Source organism: Epinephelus lanceolatus, chromosome 13 (assembly GCF_041903045.1).
Source record: "Epinephelus lanceolatus isolate andai-2023 chromosome 13, ASM4190304v1, whole genome shotgun sequence".
NCBI classification, from domain to species: Eukaryota; Metazoa; Chordata; class Actinopteri; order Perciformes; family Serranidae; genus Epinephelus; species Epinephelus lanceolatus.
This window is the reverse complement of record NC_135746.1, coordinates 14796381-14818982: the sequence shown is the minus strand read 5'-3', so window position 1 is coordinate 14818982 and position 22602 is coordinate 14796381. Positions and strand designations below refer to the sequence as shown.

Genomic DNA, 22602 nt, shown 5'->3' with positions numbered 1-22602 from the left:
TTCCTGGTTGCACCATGTGATGAGGATGGCTGCATCAAAGCTCCCAAACAAAAGGTTAGTGAAGTTTGTTAACGTAAAGATAGGACGAGGTGTCTAGTGCTGATACGTGCATTTGCAATTAGTCAATTTTGTTCAGTGGGGTCACACAATTAGTGAACATGTTGATGCACCTAAATCCACATGTACTTCTACACATACATACTTCTTATTCTACCCAACCTTCTACTTGTCATTTTTTAGGTTCACTTTGAGTGAAGTTTTGGACATGTAGGATCAAGGTGACAGCCCAGACAAGGCACATAGCCTTACGGTTGTAAAAATAAAAAAAGATGCTTTCTTCATTGATTGTGACAATGATCGGTCAGATATAGACTATGAGGGGGGACAGGTCATTTGCCAGCCAGGCTTTTGAATTCACATGCTGAACTCATGCAAACAGATCATGACAGGAACAACTTTATCAGTGATTATGACCTCCCCCTCCATCCTGCCTCATTCAGAAGTTGTTGAATACTGCTGCTTTGTATTGATTTCTGTGTCAGACACCTGACGCCAAAAGCCACCTTTCATGGCAGTATGTGAAGCAGTCGAACGTAACCTTTGGCGTTGTTGTGATATGCTGATAGATATGCACCTATCAGCGTATGATACACTGCTGGACGGGGTCATATTGAAACACTGCTAGTAATGATGTAATATAAGGAGCAGGAAAGTCTGTATAGGGTGGGTAAGAGGGGCAGTGGACAGGTTCAACAAACGCTGGACTTTCACCCAGGAGCCGAGGGTTCCCTTCCCGAATGCTAAACCAAGATGTTTTTTTCTAAACCAAACCATATACTTTTGTTAACGTCCAGGTGTTGGTAGTGCATCCTGGAGTGCCAACAGCAGACGCAGAAGGATACCTAGCACATCATATGTAAAAATGCTGCTGGTAACCACATAATATAAGGGGCAGGAAAGTCCTTATAGGGTGGGTAGGAGGGGTGGTGGATGGGTCCAAAAAACCCTGGACTTTCACCTAGGAGCTGAGTGTCCCCTTCCTGAATGCTAAACCAAGATGGTTTTTTTTCTAAACCTAAACACATGCTCTTGTTGCCAAAACCCATCAATTGGCTTTTTTTTCCCCTTCTTTTTTTGACGTCCTGGTGTTGGTAGTGCATCCTGGAACGTCAACTGCAGATGCAGGATACCAAGCACATCATATGTGAAAATGCTGCTGGTAACGACGTAATATATGGAGCAGGAAAGTCCGTATAGGGTGGGTAGGAGGGGTGGTGGACAGGTCCAACAAACCCTGGACTTTCACCCAAAAGCCTAGTGTTTGCTTCCTGAATGTCAAACCAAGATTTTTTTTCTAAACCTAACCACATGCGTTTGTTGTCTAAACCCAACCACGTGCTTTTGTTGATGTCCCGGTGTTGGTAGTGAGTCCTGTGACGTCAACAGCAGACACAGAAGGATACCTAGCGCATATGTTAATGTAAAAGGCCACTGACAAAGTGGTGATATATGTATGTACTAGGGTTTTTGATACGTAAAGTACTCACTCAAATGTGGTAGAACATTCTAGAGTTTTAAATGTGTTAATAACTGAGTTGGGGTATAAAAGAATTTTGATGACTTCATAGGAGATGATGTTAATTTGGTCAACAAATGGAAGATACACATTATCCCACTGGACACAATTTAGATGGAACATAAAACACTTTTTTTAACCTACTTTTCCATGTAAATGTTAAAAAAAAAAAAAAAAAAAAAGACTGATTATTTGAAAGGGTTATCAGTGAAAAATTTGGGATTAAATCTCGGAAGGACGACTGGAGGAATGACCCAACCTTATGTTGCTCTCAGGTAATGTTCACACCACTCAATAACAGGAATATAGACAGGGTACTGAGGGTTTAATTAGGGGATTTATTTCATAGTATGATCATTCAAAAATAATTCTAATCATGGCAGCACAGCCAGAAAGAAAAACCTGTCAAAAAAAAAGGAAATTCTTCCCAAACCAGCACAAATGATCCCAGATAACGTGTCCAGCAGATTATAGACTCCCTGTATAGCATGCCACTGTTGGTCCAAACCAAAAGAAGTTGTAAAACATATAAAGTTGAAGCCATCCCATATGAGGTGGAAGGAAGTTTTTCAGTTGGACACAAACTCAGCATCTCATTGCTATATTTATTTTATCCATGCTGAAAAAGTGTGGCTGAATCAGTCTGTCACTGTGTCAGCCCGACACTTGGATGACTCCGGCAATATTCCCCAGAAGATGAATCCTGATGACTTTGGTTATTCCTGAATATCTACTTGACATTTCAGGTTATGACTGACTCCTCTAAATGACTTAGAGCCAAGCCAATGCTGCTGACCAGTGTAGGACAAGTCACTTGGAAAACATAACCCAAGTGATTTTTTACTGGTAATTCAAAATATAATCACTTTACTAGTAACTAAACACTAACAGTAATTAGTTACATTTCTTTCCGTTACTCAGCCCAGCTTGTGCCAACACTCCAGAACTGCCACACTCACACAGCTGATGCCACGCCAGCTGAGGCGTTGGAGGTATTTAGCTACTGTCCATTAACAGCTCGACAGTTCAGTCAGTGCTGTTACTGACCCCAGTGTTACTAGTAAATGTAATGTAATCAGGTTGCTAAATTGAAAACTGTAATTCCTCAAACAGCAGAGAAATGTAATTACATTGGTGTAATGCATTTCCCACAGTGATGCCATGCTGTTTAACAAGCAGTTCTATGGAGTCAGATCTGTGTCAGTTAATTAGATCAGGCATTCGGAGAGTGCAGACCTGCTCAGTCCCGCAATGTCAACAAAAGTGAAAAATAATTTTTGTTTCCGCCCAGTAATTCAGATCTTCTCCAGAATTCTTTCTCGGCCCTTCCATCAAGTTGCATCAAAATCCGTACCCATACTTTTTCTGGAATCCTGCTGACAGACAGACAAACAAACACATAACCTCCTTGATGGAGGTAATAAATGGACACAGAAGGATTCACAATTGTTTTTTTTAATTATTTATATATAAATGATAGTCTGGTAAGACCATACTAATGATGTGAGCTCAACATCCTCTTTCACTTTCTGTATCAGTCTGGTTCCACTGCCATCCTAAACCCTTTCTATAAATTAAAATCCAGTAGGGCCAATCATGGAGCCGTACCGTAGCTGATAACGTAAACAGCCAATCAGGAACTGGGTTGTGGTTGATGACGTAAAATGCAGGCCACAGCTTGTAGAACAGTAATGGCGGCTCCTGAAGCCAATAAGCGCTAACTCTAAGTGACTTTGCACTCGTGGAGTTTCTCTGAGGAAAATACTTTTTTGTTCATCCAACTGGATGTGGCAAAATCTTGATTTATCAGTTGGCTCTGCTGGTGATAAGGATGTGTTCTGTTATGCTGATTGGCTGAAGGAGTTTGTCTGTGAAGGTGAGAGCTCCCGCCCACTGAAAGTGTTTGAGGCGGCACTGACTCCAGACTGATGCAGAGAGCGAAACAGAATGTTGAGTTCACATCATCAGGATGGTCTTACCAGGCTTTATAATGACTCTCTTTACAAAAAGATTTTTTTGTGCACACAGAAAGTTAATGTATATAAATGGAAAAAAATCCACCTATAGTAAATGGAAAGGTTCAGAAATGTATTCCTGATGCAAACACAAAAATTTCTTGTAATAAAATAAAATTTCAAATATATGGATTTTGAAGTATAAGCAATTTTCATAAAAAATGAAGGTTGTAACAGTATGAGGTTTTCATGGTAGTGTAACTGTCTCAGAAAATATCATGGTGTCATTATATCACCATATACAGTATTACACAATCATGGTTTCATGGTGTGTGACTGCAACCCTATAAAAAACATATTTGTATGTTGGTACTTTTACATACAGACTGTTGAACCTGCATTTACAAACTGCCCATCATGTGTGAACTTTACTGCATTACATATATCTTAAACAAGAAATATTTGTTTGTCAAAAATACATTTGTGAACCTTTTTCATTCCTATTCAACAATAATTATTTCTGTGTGCACTGAAGATTATTTTTGAGGGGAGTCAATAATCACAAAATACAATTGTGAATCATCTGCGTACATTAATTGATACTGAGACTGATCTGACTGCATGTGTGTTACATGAACATGCTTAAGAGACAATTTACCAAACATCGGCATGTTAGCATACTAACATTAGTATGCTAACATCTCAAATCTTACATGTTGCCAAACATTAGCATGTAGTTGCCAACTCTGTGTATGTTAACATGCTAATTTTAGCAACATTACAGGTGAGGCTGAGGAAGTACACCTGAGGCTGACAAAGTGCAGCTTAGACAGATGAAAGTGACGAGCTGAGTCTGAGATTCTTCCAAAAATGGCCACTGAACAAAAAATAAACCCTTCTGATTTTTGCCCTGCTCGTAATAAGGCCCTAAAATAAGCAAACTTCTGGTTTGGTGGTGTGTAAAGAGCGTTGTAGCCTCATGAGGCCGCAAACAGTCTTGAAGTAGAGTTCAGCTACATTTTGAATGTCAATCTTCACTAACTAGCAGTGGTTATGGAATTTTTTCACACCTTCTCACGAGAGCTAGATCATGCCAGCTAGCCAGGGGGGGAGGAAGAGGCCGATGGTCCCGAGCAGGCACACAATAATGAACATCCACAGGAAGATGCGGTCAATCACCATGGCGACATACTTCCAATCCTCTTTTACCTGTGTAGAGTCAAGAGCAACATAAAGGGACAGAGAGAAGACAAGAAATGAAAAAAACATTACACATGAAATTCTAATTATGAAGTTCATAGTTTGTGTGTTAGCAAACATTTGGTCATGTACTCCTCAGGCAGAGAATTACAGAGCTTCAAGGCCTTGATGGCAAAATCCCGGTTACTTTTAGGGTGTTTTTTTACACTTGGTCGTTTTCAGCCCTCTAATTGGACTCAGAGCTGTTACTCAGCATTTTTTGCGCATATATATGAACTCAGACCCCTCTGAAGTGAACCGAACTCAGACCACATCAGGAGGTGGTCTGAGTTCGGTTCACTTCAAGTCTGCGGTGCGGTTCACTTAACCTTTGATTTGTATTTAGCCCTCTAGATAACATGCTGTTGCACTGGGATGCTCGAAAAAACAGACAAAACCAAGTCAGCCTGTAACACTTGCAAGGACGCAGGATGAGGAGTAGTTTGGTCCACGGAAGATACTGCACGTCTCCAGATGTGAAAACAAAAAGAACTGAGTCCCTTTTCTGTTGGTCCACTTTAAGAGGACTGAGTTCGGTTCATTTAAAAAGGACTAAATGTGAAAACACCCTTAGTTACCAGCCCTAATCTAAGGACCATTAGTAAGGGTAGACTTGAAGATCTCAGATCACGACTTGGAGCATAGTCAGAAGATCAGCTATATAACTGGGGGCTAAACCATGTTGAGCTTTAAAAGTTCTTGAAAGAATCTTAAAATCAGTTCTGTTAACTGGCAACCAATGTAGGGAGGCGGAATTCAAGGTAACACAGCAAAGAAGCCAGTTGTCATTTCCTTGCCAGTGTGTTTTCTGCTGCCCTCTACAGGCCTGGAGTGTGCTGATGGGGGGATAAAGGCCGGGCCAAGGGAAGACCAGGTGCTGCTGATTGGAGGCAAATCACTTTTAATGTTTGGCCTTTGTGGCTGCTGCCTTTTGTGTTGATTTCATGCTTGTACTAAGCTTTATTTAAAGATCCTGGAGTCTGGGATTAATCAACTTCAACCTCAGTTTTGGACTTTCTTTGTTTTGCTGCTCAAAGCCAGTCAGTATTAATCTACACAAGTACTTCCAATCTGCCGCCACAAGACAGGACAAGAAGTTGCAACACACGTGGTGAGTAACTGATATATAAGTGATCATTTTGTGGGTGAGGTATACCTGTAAGTGCCGGTAAATAAAATGGTAATAGTGGTTGTGGTGTTTCATTGATACTCACGCTGAAGTCAGCGTCTTCAGCCCTCAGATGGTCTGCGATGTAGTGCACCCCTTCCAGAGCGCGTATAACACTTGGTGAAAGCAGGAATGTCGAGTCTGACACTGTATTATCAACTTTAGTTGGCCTCTGGGTAAGATTGACTCTACTCCCTGTTAAAAGTCTGTTCGTCCCTGCAGCCGCCTCCTGTCGGTTCAAGCTGTTCTGTGGGTTTTTCTGTTGTGGCGGAGGAGTCAACCCTGGCGGTCTGGGCGAAGGAGGGCGGAAGGAAAAATATGATGTCAGCGTCCCCAGCTCTAAATCCTCATAAGAGCTTCTCTCAGGGTCTTCTGATGTGGTCCCGTCTCTTAACCAGTTTGCTGAGGTGCTGAGGCAATTGCCAGATTTGTACGAGGCCATCCGGCACTGCCGCCGCTCCAGCGCCGCTTCCTGCTGCAGCAGCAACAGCCTGCGACGCCGGCCGTCTGGCGCGGGCCGTCGCATGAACAGCCAGCGTGGGATGAGGTCCAGGAAGACGGAGTGGACCCAGCGGGGCATCTTGTGAGTGCTGGGAGAGCGGTGGTGCACGTTGAGCACGAAGACAGTGATGACGATGGAGAGGGTGACGAAAATCATAGTGAAGAGGAGGTACTCGCCGATGAGCGGGATGACGAGGGATGTGGAGGGTATGATCTCAGTGATGAGGAGGAGGAAGACAGTGAGGGACAGCAGCACGGAGATGCACAGGGTGATCTTCTCGCCACAGTCTGAGGGGAGATAGAAAACCAGCACAGTGAGGCAGGAGATCAGCAAACAGGGGATGATGAGGTTGATGGTGTAAAACAACGGAAGCCTCCGGATGATGAAGAAGTAGGTGATGTCTGGGTAGATCTCGTGGCAGCAGTCGTATTTCTTTGTGTTGTACGTCCCCACAGCGTTGATGATGGCCCATTCGCCGCTCTCCCAGTAGTTGTTCAGGTCCACAGTGTTCTCAATTCGCTCCAGGTCGATCTTGGCCTTGTCGTACGTCCAGGAGCCAAATTTCATTTTACAGTTCTGTTGATCGAAGGGGAAGAAGGTGACGTCGATGCTGCAGGAGCTCTTGTAGATGGCAGGAGGTACCCAGCGGATTTTACCAGTGTGGAATAGGTGAGCTTTCGTCATGTGGGTCACAGCAAACTCACCATCAGCACTGGAAAGGGAGAAGTTGTCATATAAACGATGGTGAATTACAGTATGAGACCTCAGTTTTAAAGGGACAGTTCACCCAAAAATAAAAAATACATAGTTTTCCTCTTACCTATAGCGCTACATAACTATCTGGATTATTTTGATGTGAGCTGCTGAGTGTTGGAGACATCGGCCTTACGCTGGGTTCACACTGGACATGGAAGCGCCCTGATTTATTTATTGTCAGCAGTCACCTGCCTGTTCACACCAGGAGCGCATTTCTCTCCACCGGTCACCAAGTGATTCTGCTCTGTTTAAATCAAACGTAGAGCTCTCTCTCTGTCTGCTTGTGTGTGTGTGTGTGTGTGTGTGTGTGTGTGTGTGAGAGGCTCTGGTTGTCTCTCTGGCTCTCTATTTAGACACAACTGACAAACATGTGGAAGCATGGGACATATCTTCTCTCATTTATCAGTCAGATTATTACATCATATTTAATATACACTTTATATCATTTACAATACATTTTACATCCCTTAATCAAATGCTCCCCCTCCACTGACACTTTTAAGACAAATCTGAAGAGAATTACGTAGGTAATTGTTCTTATCAGTGTTATTCTGTTTTATATTTGTGTACATGTTATATTGCTTTATGTTTTTCTGTCGTTCTTTTATTTTGTACAGCATTTTGGTCAGCTGCAGTTGTTTTTAGATGTGCTACATAAATAAACTTGATTTGATTTGATTGTCAGTGTGTTTTCTTGACAGATTTGCTGGCGGCTCACAGAAAAAAAGTAGAACAGACGCTGAAACTATTGCTGCAGACTGCAAGCCGACTAGGGCACTTGGCGTCGCACCACATCTAGTGTAAACAGCCCAAACGCTTAGCATAGGTGCCGAAAGCAAGCAGGGAGCGCTCCATGGAAAATCATCCCACTTTGCAGTGTTTCTTCATCCATTGTGAACTTGGCGTTACAGATGTCTGCCTTTTCTCTAATAAAATGGAGATAGATGGTACTTCTGGCGCTTGAAGTTCCAAAAAAAAAAAAAAATCTGAAAAATTCAACAGCAATGTCTCTCTCCAGAAACCACGATCCAGTTACTAAAGATAATCCACAGACCTTGTTGTGAGCAGTTTCATGTAGGAACTTTTTTCTTTCTACTAAACTACACCCGCTAACCATATCACTGTGAAGAAGGAAGCGTGCATCTACTCATGGATGATAGCCCCATGCTTGTGACAGCGTGACATGTAAACATTAATGATGTCCTCCTCAGCTGAGCTGTAATGTTAGCTAGCTCAGTGGTGCTAGGTGAGCTAGCAGTAGATGTACGCTTCCTTTTGTGCAGTGATATGGTTGGCGGGCAGTGGTACTGTACTGTACTTAATTACAATTTTGTGGTACTTGTACTGTACCATTTCATGCCACTTTATACTTCTACTTCACATCATCTCAGAGGTTAATATTGTACTTTTTATTTCACTACATTTATGCGACTTTAGTAACTTTGTAGATTCAGATTTATAATACAAAATATAATTAATTAATAAATTATGATATATTATTATAGATTGGACTACCCAGCAGTCTTTTTGAAATGAGCTCCAACTTTACCAGCTGCAACATTAAAGTGATGAACACCGCAACAATCAGTTATTATTTATTATTCTGCATGAATACTTTTACCTTTGGTACTTTTAAGTATTTGTTGATGCTAATACTTCTGTACTTTTACGTAAATCACATTTTGAATGCAGGACTTTTACTTGTAACAGAGTATTTCTACACTGTGGTATTAGTACTTTTATTAAGTAAGATCTGAGTACTTCTTGTGCCAGTTTTGGGGGGTGTAGTTCGGTAGAAAGAAAATAGTTCCTACATAAAACTGCTCACAACAAGGTCTGTGGATTATCTTGAGTAACTGGGTCATGATTTCTGGAAAGAGACATTAATGTTGAGTTTTACATGTATGTATTTTTTTGGTGCTTTGAGCACCACAAGCTGAGTGCCATCTAGTTCCCTGATATTGGAGAGAAGGCAGACAACTCTATGGTCAATATCTCCAACACTCAGCAACTCACATAAAAACAATATGTATTTTTGATTTTGGGTTGAACTGTCCCTTTAAACATCAGAGACTAAAATAGCAGGAAAAACATACCCTGCTTCTTCTAACCCTTTTACTGAAAAAAATTATATTTTCCTTCTTACTGCGTGAGACTACAGAGTGTCTTCTCATGCAGTGGAAAAGTATTATGATTCTCCAATAATGATCTTCTCCAGAAATCTCCCCTCCATTCATCGCTTTAATGGTGATGATAGCGTCTGCTGAAAACGTAATGATGTCATTATCATTTCATCAGTTTCACACCTTTGTTTTTTAAAAGATTCCTCTCAGATTGTGATTACACTGGCTCGATGGAGCAGAACTCCATCATCAGTTCTCTGGGTTTAACCTTCATGAGGCAGATTTAGGAGAATGGAGAGGGCACTGACAATCTATTTTACAACAGATCCACACTGAAGCAGTACATGTATGAAGTTTGTCTTCATTTTAAAATAAATAACCTGCATTAACAGAGATGCACAATACAAATCCAGCGAGGCAGGAAGAACTGTGTCAGTTATATCATATTTGCCTGTTTTCCAGTGTGAAGGTGCAGACAATTTAACAGAGGAGCAGAATGTTTTATAATCACTAGATGGTGCCATTTTCATACCATACACCATCCAGCAAAGAGGCCAATTTATCAGTGTTTCTGCTACTCTTCTCTGAAGTTTGTCTGCAAATATGTTACAAGTATCCACTGTGGCATTTTATGAAAAGAAAAGTCATATATTGACAGTATTCTTGTCAATTCTGCATCAATATAATCTATAAAGATAAACTGTACTTGAAGTTTGTCACCTGAACCCTTTCAAATATTAAGATGTTTCACTAAAATCAGTTCCAGGTGGTGGATCAGATACACGCTGAATTAAACATCAACTCTTGTTTACTCCACATCTCCACCAGTTCCTCCTCCCGATCCACAGTACAAGAGAACTGAGACTTATTCATGTTATTGCATTTCCCCGTTGTCCTCCATAATGCATTTTATTTATAGGTGCCTTTTAAAGATAATGTACATCGTCCCTAAAACCAGGATCACAGGAGTGCGCCACAGCTCTTATTAAACTCTCAAGATTTTATTCTGACATTTGAAATTTGTCTTCACAGTGAAATCCGTTCAAAAGTCGTCTGGTGTCAGGTCGTCATTAGTCTTAAATCACACTTACTTGTTGTAGAGGACAATATCTGGTACCCATATGAGCTCTGACGGGACTCTTATGGATGTCACATTATCGTAGTCTGATGGTCTCCAGCGAAGTTTGTAGTCATTCCACTCCTGAGACATACAAACATGTTGGTCAGGGTTATGATCCTTAATGATCATAGAAGTCATATAATTCCTCATAAACTTGGTCAAATGAGCCCTGCAGCATCAGGTCTTCATATATTAACATTTCATATCACCAAAACTCCTCTGAGGAAATAAAATCTTTATAAGAAATCGACACTGACACACATTTCTCTGACCTGTTTAAGCCACACATTGGTTGTCATCATTTGGTTCTTCTCGTCCTTGCAGACAGACAGATGGAGAGAGAGTGAGACAGAGAAACACAGAGACGAGTTAAGGCTGTCAACTCAGGCCAGAGGAATCTGTGAGAGAGGTTCTTGGAGGTTTGTCAAAGCAGACCCAAATATAGCTCGCAGCAACTTGACTTCAATAACTTGATGGATGTGAAGTGTTCTGTAACAGTTTTTTTCTGTGACAGGGCAGAAGGTGCATAATCTAGTTTTCCTAAGTTTGTTTTTGCTACTGTATATGAAAATAGCAAAACACACTGTTAAAAAAAACACATATAGTGTAAAACTGTAAAGAGGCTTAAAGTTTCAGTGTCAGTTTTGGTCCGTATGGAGGTGGTCTGGCTCACAGGATGTAGACTGTGGGAGTAAGCCTGTCATTGGCTGCTTATCTCAGACGTCAAAATCCAAGGCGCTACACAAAACTGGTCACGGAAAGCCCGACCTATCACCACACTTCATTTTAGCGCTGTACATCAAACAACAATTTCTGAGCCCGCAACCTACACACTAAAACATCTGTAAATGTTTTATGGGGAGTTTTCTTTTAGGATTTAGCCATTATAATGCCAGAGCTCGCCTGCCCACATGCGAATGTTCCACCAAAACAAGATCCCTCCAAACACAACCTGTGCGTTCCAATACCTATGCTACCGTACTACAGAGTATGCCGCAAAAGAACTGTTGATGTAACTTCACTGTCGCAAATATGATGCTAGAATCTACAGTCATGCGGTTATAACTTTAAAGTTAAACTACATACATTGCAAAGTAACAACAGCAGAGCTCTCAGGGTTGATCTTCGTCTCTAGTGAACTCAGTAAGTGGCATTTGTTTTTATTTCCAAGGTAACGGACATAAAAGCAAGAGGGTCAGGGGTGTAATGTAATGAGACAGTAGTATGTCGCCATTGTGTGCATGCTGCACGCAACAGTACGTACTTGTTAAGGGCAGCTGCAGTACCTACTAAAGGTAAAAAGAAAATGATTGCGATTTGGAACACACCCTATTTTGCTGGAACACAGTTGCTGCATCCCCAAGAATGCTTGCCCTGTGGCACCCTACTGTGCTGGGATTGACTGGTACTAACTCTAACCATGATCTCTGCCCTCACTACCTCCGACCTTGACAAATGTACATGACAAGTACTAGCCAATTACAGCAAAGGGTGGGACTAGGTCAAACTAGGAGACTAGGGGAAAAAAATAACGCTGCATTCTGGGCTCAGTGGTGCCCAAGACAATTGTGATTGGTTTAAAGAAAAACAAACAACACAGTGTTGGTTTATGATAGATTCAGCCAGATGTTCAGGCCATGCAGGTCAGGCTAAAACTACTATAGGGAGTATTAATCATGCTAATGAATGCTCTGGGGATACATGATTGTACTTAAAATAAACTGAAATGCCCTCTACTCAATCTGACCTTGAAATTTGTAGCGTTTTGTTTATTGTTTGCATTATTACCTAAAAATTTGTCACCATGACACCAAAACTAGCTTGTGTTTAGAGGGACAGTTGGCATCAAAATCTAAAACACACGTTTTCCCTCTTACCTGTAGTGCTGTTTATCCATCTAGACTGTGTCAGTGTGAGTTGCTGAGTGTTGGAGATATCAGCCGTAGAGATGTCTGCCTTCTCTCAAGTATAATGGAACTAGATGGGACTTGGGTTGTGGTGCTCAAAGTGCCAAAAAATACACCTGAAAAACTCAACAGCAATGTCTCGTTCCAGAAATCATGACCCAGTTACTCCATTTCATGGTTCTATTTTCTACCAAACTACACCCGCCAACCGTATCACTACGCAGAAGGAAGTGTGCATTACTGCTAGCTCACCTAGCATCACTGAGCTAACTAATGTTACATCTCAGCCAAGGAGGACGCCATTCATCTTCACATCTTGCGCTGTAACAAGCATGAGCCTCTTGTCCATGAGTAGATGCACGCTTCCTTCTGCGCAGTGACACGGTTGGCAGGTGTAGTTCGGTAGAAAAAATAGTTCCTACATGAAACTGCTCACACACTGCTCATCCACAGACCTTGTTGTGAGTTTAATGTAAGAACTATTTTCTTCTACTTAACTACACCCGCTAACCATATCACTGCGCAGAAAGAAGCGTGCATCTACTCACAGACAAGAGGCTCATGCTCATTACGGCGCAAGATTTAACCATTAATGGCGTCCTCCTTAGCTGAACTGTAACATGAGCTAGCTCAGTGGTGCTAGGTGAGCTAGCTGTAGACGCACGCTTCCTTCTGTGTGGTGACACAGTTGGCGGGTTTGGTTTGGTAGAAAGAAAATAGTTCCTACTGTTAAGACTCTGACTTAGAATCAATCTGCAGCCTGCGGGACTTTATTGAAGACACAGCATGCAGCTTCAAATACCGCAACAATGAGACAGCCCTCAGATAAACATCATACATAACTTTCCATGTGTGTGTATGTGCATGGGTGTGATTTCCTGCAGTTTCCCAGAACTTGCACTGACTTTCATCTTAATATTCAGTGATTTACCACAACTTATTCCTGCCACGGAAACGATACCTGTTTTCCATCACTCTTTTTGTAGAATTCTCCTCAGAGTGAGACCATTCAAGGTTACTCAGTTTTAGTAAGCATGTTTTGCTTCTAACTTGACCTTAAAGGTCAAATATTTCTAGGCCTTTCTGCCACTACACTACATGAAACTGCTCACAACAAGGTCTGTGGAATATCTTGAGTAACCGGGTCATGATTTCTGGAAAGAGACACTGCTGTTGAGTTTTTAAAATGTATTTTCTTTTGGTGCTTTGGGCACCACAGGCTGAGTGCCATCTAGTTCCATTATATTTGAGAGAAGGCAGACATCTCTGTGCCTGATAGCTCTAACACTTGAGAGGAAAAACATGTATTTGTTATTTTTTTATTTTAACTGTCCCTTTAAATATCCCCTCTATTAATGTACCACACGAATGGACAAACATGCGTGACAACTCACCACATCAATGAGCTGTGCTATTGACAGTCCGAACTTGACGATGACCACATCAGTGATGTTTGGCACGGGTCTCGACCACTTGTTGTAACCGGCGAACAGCGTCTTGAAGAGCTCATCCTCAGCGTGCGAGTGGGTCTTCTCATGGCAGAGAGCTGCAGATACATTGATTCTTTTAATGAAGAAAACTATCTTCTCTCTTTTAGCGTTAAACATTTATAGAGCACAGATTCGGTACGAGAGTAATGGAATTTATAAATTGGTCACATTTATTCAATGCTGTGCAAATGAAATACTATTAAATTTCACTACCATCTTTTTTAAAGATTTAAATATGCATTTAATAGATCCATTAAATATTTCTTGGAGCTTCTTTTGGAAGTGCAATATGAGGTATTTTAACATTTTAATGAGCTAACATGCAGCTGTTAAAATTACGTCAAGTAACTGATGTAGGTGCAAATGTCCTTTTGACATTTCATCAAGGTCTGGACAGTTTTAACTTGTGACTCTGTTTTGTTGGCATTCAGCAGTTCATATTTAATGGTATGACAACGACTGCATGTTAAGTGAGTGGTGTGGAAGAGGGCAGTGGCGCAGTATACAGGGATCACATCCATGTCCTCTCATCCGTGTCTCCTCTAATCCTCACTTAACAAACAGTAGTAAACCAGGCTGCCATGATATTGTAGCTGTTGGGAGTGAAGGTGAACATCTCATGTTTCAGCACAGACTCCAAACATCTAAGACCTTTCTTGGTAAAGTCTTATCGACTTTTCCACATCGTAGCAAATCTTTTGATCTCTTGATCTGAGCCCCCCCGTGTGGGTCGTCTGCTAAAACCATGCATGTGGAGGCCGGGGAAGCAGCAACACCACCTCTGCTCTTTATCTCTCAAATGTTATTATTATGTATGTGCTGCTTCACAATGAGAGGTGGCTTAATCCAATTGATTTTGAATATGCAGTCTAGACAGATTTGCGTACAAGCTCAGACTGAGTCACTATAGTTTTTTTGTCTCTGCAGTGCAGGATGAATAGCATGGAAATGGACAGGAATCCCGCCCCTCGGGGATTACCGCTCCCACCTTCATCAGTGTAGTCAGAGTCAATTACACACATCATTGCTTGCTTGTGTTAAGTGGAGGTGAGCTAATATCTCACTGGTGAAGGGTGTTTGTTGTCGAACTGTCTGTCACTCTGCGTTACAGCTGATGCATGAAACAATTAACTCAGTTTTAACTTGAAGCAGAGGGTGACACAAAGGTGTTTACAGTTGTGTGTGCTATATTATGACTGGGGCTTGGCAATATATTGACATTATATTAATATCGTGGTATGAGAGTACATATTGTGTTGGATTTTGGGTATCATGATATCATCAGTGTTGTCTTTTCCTGGTTTTAAAGGCTGCATTACAGTAAAGTGATGTCATTGTCTGAACTGTTCTAACTTTTTCTGTAGTTGTCTTTACCCACTGAGTCATTATATACACATTACTTCTGATTATTTATCAAAACTAATTGTGTAAATTCTTTCAGAAAGCACCAATAGTTACACCTACATTATCGATGTTGAGATATTTGGTCAAAAGTATTGTGGTATTTGATTCTCACCATGTCGCCCAGCCCTAAACTGGAGTTTTGAAACCCATATAGGAAGCATCCCATTAGTCCATGCAGAACATTGAAGTCAAACACGCCAGCTGTAGTCAGCCCGCTGACCGAATCATCCTTTCTAATCAGTCACAAAACAATCACAGCTCATTCTCACAACAAGGCAGTCCGTTTAAATGTGACTTCCTCCTACACCAATGCTGCCACACAGTGCTGCTACAACAGCTAGCAAAGCTTTGCCTCCACCACCCCAGCCTCCACTTTTCTAATTCAGAGTCCCAACATGGCTCAAAGGTCAAAATGGTATTAAATATCTTGCTTTGGGCCCACTCTTGTTTACCTGGAGTTGGGGTTTTCTACATTGCGCTCCCTGTTTTGGCTGCTCGTCTAATCCAGGGAGCATCTTAAGAGCAGAGCCATCACCGCCATACGTAACTGTATTTCCATTTGTTGCAATTAATAGTTAAATCTGACTGAATTGATATTTAAAAGTTTTTTTAAAAACTGCTGACCATAGCGCCAATTTTTGTCTTAAAACTTAAATACAAAACTAGGACAAAAATGTTTTATAAGTGTCCCTTAAATTTGTTTTACTAAAGTACACCTTACATTCAATTTAACTATGTAACAGCACTACTATTGATAAACTACCCCAAGTAAACCACTGACCTTACTAAATTCGAACTTCTTGTTGCATATACTCCCAATATCAGGCTGGGCGATACAGAGAAAATCACCTATCATGATTATTTCCGACCAAATACCTCAATATGAACCTTGTGATGATAATACAGGGGTAGACTATTGGTGCTTTTACAAAACATTAACACAATGAGATTTTTGATTAAAAAATCATCAGTAATGTGGATATAATGACTTATTGGGTGAGGACAACTAACAGAACTGCAGTCTGGTCAGTTCAGAAAATGATGTCACTTTAAAACCAAGAAAAGACAACACCATTTGATATTACAATATCCAAAATCTGAGACAATATCTAGTCTCATATCACGATATTGATATAATATCAACATATCGCCCAGGCCTGTCACAATACCACTAATAAATGCAATTAGCCCAGTCGCTGGAAGAAAGTATTGGCATTGAAAGCTTCTGAAAACCATGAATATGTCACATTTGCATGTTTCATACGTATCATATTAATTATTCTAAAGTGACACAACATTTTAAGCTGACTTTTGTCATTGGGAATTGGCAACTGATGGTGGGTGGCCTGTCAGCTAGGTGAGTCAGCTGTCAAGCTGCAGACCCCTGTTGGAAATTAACAACAATGGTTGTTTTTTGGCAACACCTCATGGCAATTCAATCAATGTTTTTGGCACTGAACTTGGGCGTTTTTCACCGACACATTGTGGTGTTTGAGCCACCCAACCTGGTGCTTTTCACTGACACCACACACCGTCTGAGCCACTAAGCCTTGGTGCTTTTCACCGAGATATTATGGCGTTTAAGCCACCCAACCTGGTTGTTTCTCACCGACCTGTCTCTTCTATTTAATTGGCTTTTGTGCCACCAAACCTGAGTGTTTTAAGCCAAAACATGATCTTTTTCTAACCATAACCAAGTGATTTTTGCGCCAAGTTAACCACAGTGTGTTGAGAAATGTAAAGTTTCAATGTATCCCCAACAAAATAATGTACAAATGCAAGGTATGTGTGGTCTGCAAAACTGTACAACACAAACATTTTTTCTGGCGACTGGGTTGCTCCAATTAGCTAATGGCTGCCAATGTATTGGTCGTGCTCTAGTGTATAGAGTATTTGTGAAACCGCATTAGTCATTCATTCTCCTGTTAGTAATCATATATTTATTTTATTTCATGGTTTTACAAAGAAATGAAATATATTCATTGTTTAATGTACAGAAAGAGAACCTCTCTTATAAACAATTATCTCGTCTCTATAGAGATATATGTAAGGTTATGTTGAAGTAACGCATCACACCAAAGCCAAACCTCCAGAGTCTTTTTTTTAAAAAATCAATAGAGACACCATCGGGTTTACATGCCATTACCATCCACTCCCTTTGGACCTCTGTTTGACAGGGTGTAATGCAGCCCAATGATCCAACAAAGACCCTGAAACCAGACCTTGGACCACCTGCATCTGGCACCACACATGGATGCTTTGCCAAGGCCACATCATTACATGACCACCAGTGAGTTAAAGCTCTGACTACCACACTGACAAGTATTTACAACCAATAAGTGCTGGATTGTCCAGTGGAGAATAAACAGGTGAGGAGCTTTAATGTGCATGGAGTGAACCTGAGGGACACATGCAAAACAGTTTTAATGATTTATTGCCTATATGGTAATTCCTTGGCTTGAGGGTCTTTAAACAAAGAAAGCCTGGATGAATATGCAGATGAAGTCTCTGTGTAAAACAGCTGCCTTATGGATATCATGTTAAGTGACAATTTAGGTAGGACATAATTGTTTTAACAATAGTTTGTTTAAAAAAAAAAAAAAGTGAGGCAGTAGACGTGAATAGTAAAATTAGTGCCCACGGTGCACATGAGCTCATCTCCTGCCATCATGAACTAATTTCATTCTGGCAAACAAGCAGGCACCAGAGACTTCTTATCTGTTCTCTTGACAGTCAGGGCGGCGCGCATTCATCTCTCTGCATCTGGGTAGGACCAGATGTGGGGCTTAAAAAAAAGAAGGGACTCCTGGGTGCCACAGATCAAAGGCTCCTGCCAGCGGAGACTTGAAATGAGATGACACCTCCAACATCCAGCACACTGAGGCCGTGCATGTTGGACCGTGGCCAAGCCCCCTTGGCGAGGTGTATAAAACACTGACCAGTTCAGATGATGGAGTCAGCAGCTTCTCAAGCCAGGGGCGCTCTCGTGAAATTAGGCTGTCAAATATTTAAGAGCAGAAAGTTCACTAAAAAAACATGCAACAAATTTCCCGTAGGTCGGCTAAAACTGCAGTGAGGAAGCTGAACTCTCTCGGTGACGTTATGAGATGGCACGAGATCAAGCACCTGCACATCTGATGGCTGTAGCATGTCAAGATGGAGGGAGGGGACAGAGAAGCTACTGTGTTCATTTTAAAGCCTCTCACGTATGTCACAAGAACACATTATCTTAGACCTCTTAGTGAGCAGTTGTTTGTGCATAAAACTCATGGTGGAATTCAGGTGGAATTGATAGAGCTGCCCTGAGTTCCACTGTCAAGCTTGATGGATTTAAAGTCAAACTGAAATTAACTATTATCATCCTGGACACTGCTTCCACAAATATATCCACAAAAAGGCTGTATCCTCTTGAAAAAATATAAATCCTGCTCTTGTCCATTGGTAGACTCACAAGTCAGTCTTTAGACGCTTTGCTTAACTAAACACTGATGACTTTCTCCCTGATTTTGTGTTTAGATGGGCGGATACAATTTCAGAGTTTAAAAAAACTCCCTACGTTGCAGAACCAATAGTAAATCTGCAGGGCGGTCCTACGGTGGCTCGCTGAACTCTTGTGCTTGTAAACATAGTCCGACTAGAAACATGTGTAGCGGTACAAAATGGCTCAGCCACGCTCACAGAAAACGCTGTCAAAGTTAGTGGATGTTTGTTGCTTTTGGGGCGACACATTCTCGCCAACTAAAAGAAACAAACATAATCTTTTACAAGGCCACAACTCATTCGTCCGGCCGGACTATAGAGAGAATTGCCTTGTTGTTTACAAATACTTCGGGTAGAAAACCAGCAGAGCTTTTAGCTATATATATATATATATATATATATATATGTATATATATCACATTTTTCACATCACTGTATCACCGTTTAGACTAATCCGATGTTTGTAAAGTCTATAAACACAATGATTGAACAAACATTACTATTTCTTAGCTGTTAGCGGTGTCTGTAATAGGTAATAACTCATTAAACGGTCCGTGAAAAAAAATATATTTTCCAGCGGATATCTTAGTTACAACATGGTTGAGGTAGCAAAGCAGTTTTGTGTTGCTATGTGTGGTATTTATTCAGTTTTGGGAAATCACGATGTCTAGAAAGCATCAGTGGCTGCAGCTGACAGGGACAGCTAACACTAGCAGCAAAGCTAACATCAGGACGTCATCTGTTAAAAGCCTCTCGTTGTTGGATACGACATGAAACTACTCCAGTTAGCTCAATCATGTTGTAACTAAGACATCCGCTGGGAAAAAATATTTTCTTCACGGATGAGCACACGTTTGATAAAACGGAGTATAATCTCTCGGCATCCATTTTCAAGCTCTGTGTGTTTGTTTCCTTGCGGACGAGAAAAGGGGGAGCACACATTTCCGAGAAGGCGTGTCATTTTCAAAAATGCAAGAGGCGTTGCTTTGTTGACGGCCGTTTTCGCCGGTGTGTTAAACACACTTTAGAAAGGAGTGTCCCCAGACTATCAGAAGGCGGAGATCTCTGATTGTCTGGTGACAAGACTAGTCCATTGGTAACAAAACAAACCTGTGACCATTAACATCCACTAAAATTATAACTATGACTACGCCATTGTGGCATATTGTGTGTAATATTTTCTCACACTGTTTAGAGGATTTGTACTTTTTTGTTAAGCGCAGCTGTCTTTCTCTGACAACTTCTAAATGCGCATCGTTAAGGATACCAAACTCTCAGATGGTAACAGAGAGAAGCTAACGAAGCTAGTCCATTCATCTTTTTTACAGTGAATTATTTTTAAGACCTTTCAACCTTGACATAATTTAAGACTGATTTTTGGACTGCAGTGGTGTAATGTAACTAAGTACTTTTACTCAAGTACTGTACTTAAGTACACATTTTAGGTACCTGTACTTTACTTGAGTATTTACACTTTATGCTACTTTACACTTCTGAAAAGTAAGAAAAATACCTGAGTACTTCTACCACTGGAACATGCCAACATTACAAGTATTAAGTAAAAACATTACTAGGAGGTTCAGTGGTAGGTTTAGAAATGTGTAACATAAGAAATATAGACACACATTGTCATGGAAAAAAATTCTAAACATTTCCATGACTTTTCAAGGACCAACAATAAAATTCCCATGACCATTTATAACCAGTACACGGACAGAACTGTACAGTAAAGACTACTGTATTCCAAATGTTATTTTTTGTATATGGTAAACAAAACATCAACTGTTAATGTGTCTTATGTTACGTCAATAGCTAGCCTAGAGAAAGTAAATTTGCTGCCATGTTGAATTACATGGACGATTACTGTAACAGTTAATCCCATTCCATTCTGTGTAAGTATCAAAACACTCAGTCCACAGAAAAATGCACATAGTTCTCATTCAGAAACTGTGCTGTCAAATGAGCTGTTGGGATTTCTGTCAAATTGTGATGTCACAAGTATACTATATAGACTGTTTAACACATAAACACTGCAAATGGGTCCCTTTGTTTTTGCTGTTTGAAAGTTTTGCTGTGTATGTGAAAGACATCAGCTGACAGGAAGCAAACATGGACCCAACAATATAATTCCAGTGAAACCTTCCATAAAGATAAAAAAAACAAAACAAAAAACAGAGCGTTTCAGACAGAAGGTGATTACAGGTATATTCAGGCAGACAGTATGATAAAAATAACGTGTTTTTTGAACACTAAAGCATGTAAATATGTTGCAGTAGAAACCCAAAATATAATGATAAACCTGAATATCAGCATAATACGGGACCTTTAAACACACACAAATACTAATACCATGACTATTCCAGGCCTGGATAATGAGATTAAGAAATTACATGACTTTTTCAGGCTTTCCATCACTGTAGGAACCCTGTTTCATACAGAGATGCTAAATTAACTTTGATAAGAAGTAATTAAATGATTGATAAACCAATCTTGGTAATATTTGGGGCAACTTTGACCACACAAATTTAAATTTAAGGCTATTTAATGACTTTTAAAATGGAATATAAATCATTTTAAGACTTTATATAAGGACCTGCAGGCACACTGCTAACACTAGCTTTGCATTGTTTTTCAATAAAAACTAAAAACAGCATGTGTAAGTAAAAGATTGAGGTCTGGAGTCCATCAGAGTTAACTTCCGGCTCTCAAATTTAAAAACCAACCGTTAAACTAATACAAACCGTACTGAGGCACGAGCTAAGATGACTTCAACCGTTAGCCGACTGCGCGCGAGGGTGAAATAAATACGGAGAAAAGCATTGTGGGAGTTTTGAGTGGAAGTGTGCAAGTGTTAAAATTGACAGGTAAGTTATATTTCGCTACTTTTAAAACGAGTATTTTTTTTTTATTAATTCGACGTTTATCACTTTATACACTTTGTGTAGCTCTGCCTGTTGTAGAGTTAGCATTTTGCTGCTGTAAAATGTGAGTTTAAACATGACATCTTCATGTTACATGATGCTACAACGACGGTTGCTTTTTTAGCTAACTTTTCCGTTAGGGTAAGGCTCGATAAAATGTTTGAAAAGTGCTTACCTGAGTAACACAAGAGCAGCGAGCAGAGGATGGCCGCCCTCACAGAGAACAGGTGGTTGTGTCCCATTTTGTACTCTGCTGGTAAGAAGTTCACCGGAGATCACGGAGGTGTTACCGTCCGCTGTCAAAACGTTACCTTGAAACCGTGATTTGTGGGCAAAATCTGTCATCTTCGCAGCTGGGAGGCATATCAGGACAACTTCACCACTACTGTTGGTATAGCTGCGTTTACATCTGTGGGCGGGGAGTGAGTGTGACGATACTCTGGCTGAGTAACTTTACGGTGATTTCTCTAAAGCTCTGCATCGATGTGCGTGTCACTCATCCCACTTTAGCCCAGTTTAGCCGGGATGAGAGCGGGCAATGTACCTCTTGTGTCCGCGCACCCAGTCTGTGAGCCATCCGGTGCTGAATCAGGGAGCGGCTCGGGAGCTTACCTCTGGTGTGTTTGCAGATTTAAGCCCCAGTTCATGATAAAGCAGAGAAGGTGTCAAGAAATTATTTACAGATAATAGTCCGGTTTGTTGCTGCGTATTAGTTATCCAAACAAATCCACCTTTTTACGCACGGTGCCAAGAAATTACGCGTCCTTGGTGACCTAATCTAACACTTCCCATTTAAAAATTCAATTTTTTACATCTTCTCCATGACAAGAAGCATTTTAAGTCTTCACTTTGGTCTGTTAGGTCCGCAAACCCGCATCATCCACTGTGGGAAGACAGGACTCATCTGAGGTCTCCGCGTCTTTCATCTGGTACCTACAACAGTCCCTCCTCCTTTCTCTCC

The 22602-nt window shown here is 40.8% G+C and overlaps 1 protein-coding gene across 1 annotated transcript; it reads right to left on the bottom strand.

Annotated features, from left to right (window-relative positions):
- Positions 1–1894: 1894 nt before the first annotated feature.
- On the bottom strand, positions 1895–22562 carry chrna2b (cholinergic receptor, nicotinic, alpha 2b (neuronal)). The gene is made up of 6 exons (XM_033649449.2): positions 21817–22562; positions 13741–13892; positions 10712–10756; positions 10411–10520; positions 5985–7152; positions 1895–4740 (listed from the first exon to the last, which is right to left on the bottom strand). Exons 1-6 carry the CDS (start codon positions 21881–21883, stop codon positions 4615–4617), a joined length of 1668 nt encoding a protein of 555 aa, XP_033505340.2. The 5' UTR covers positions 21884–22562; the 3' UTR covers positions 1895–4614.
- Positions 22563–22602: the final 40 nt, after the last annotated feature.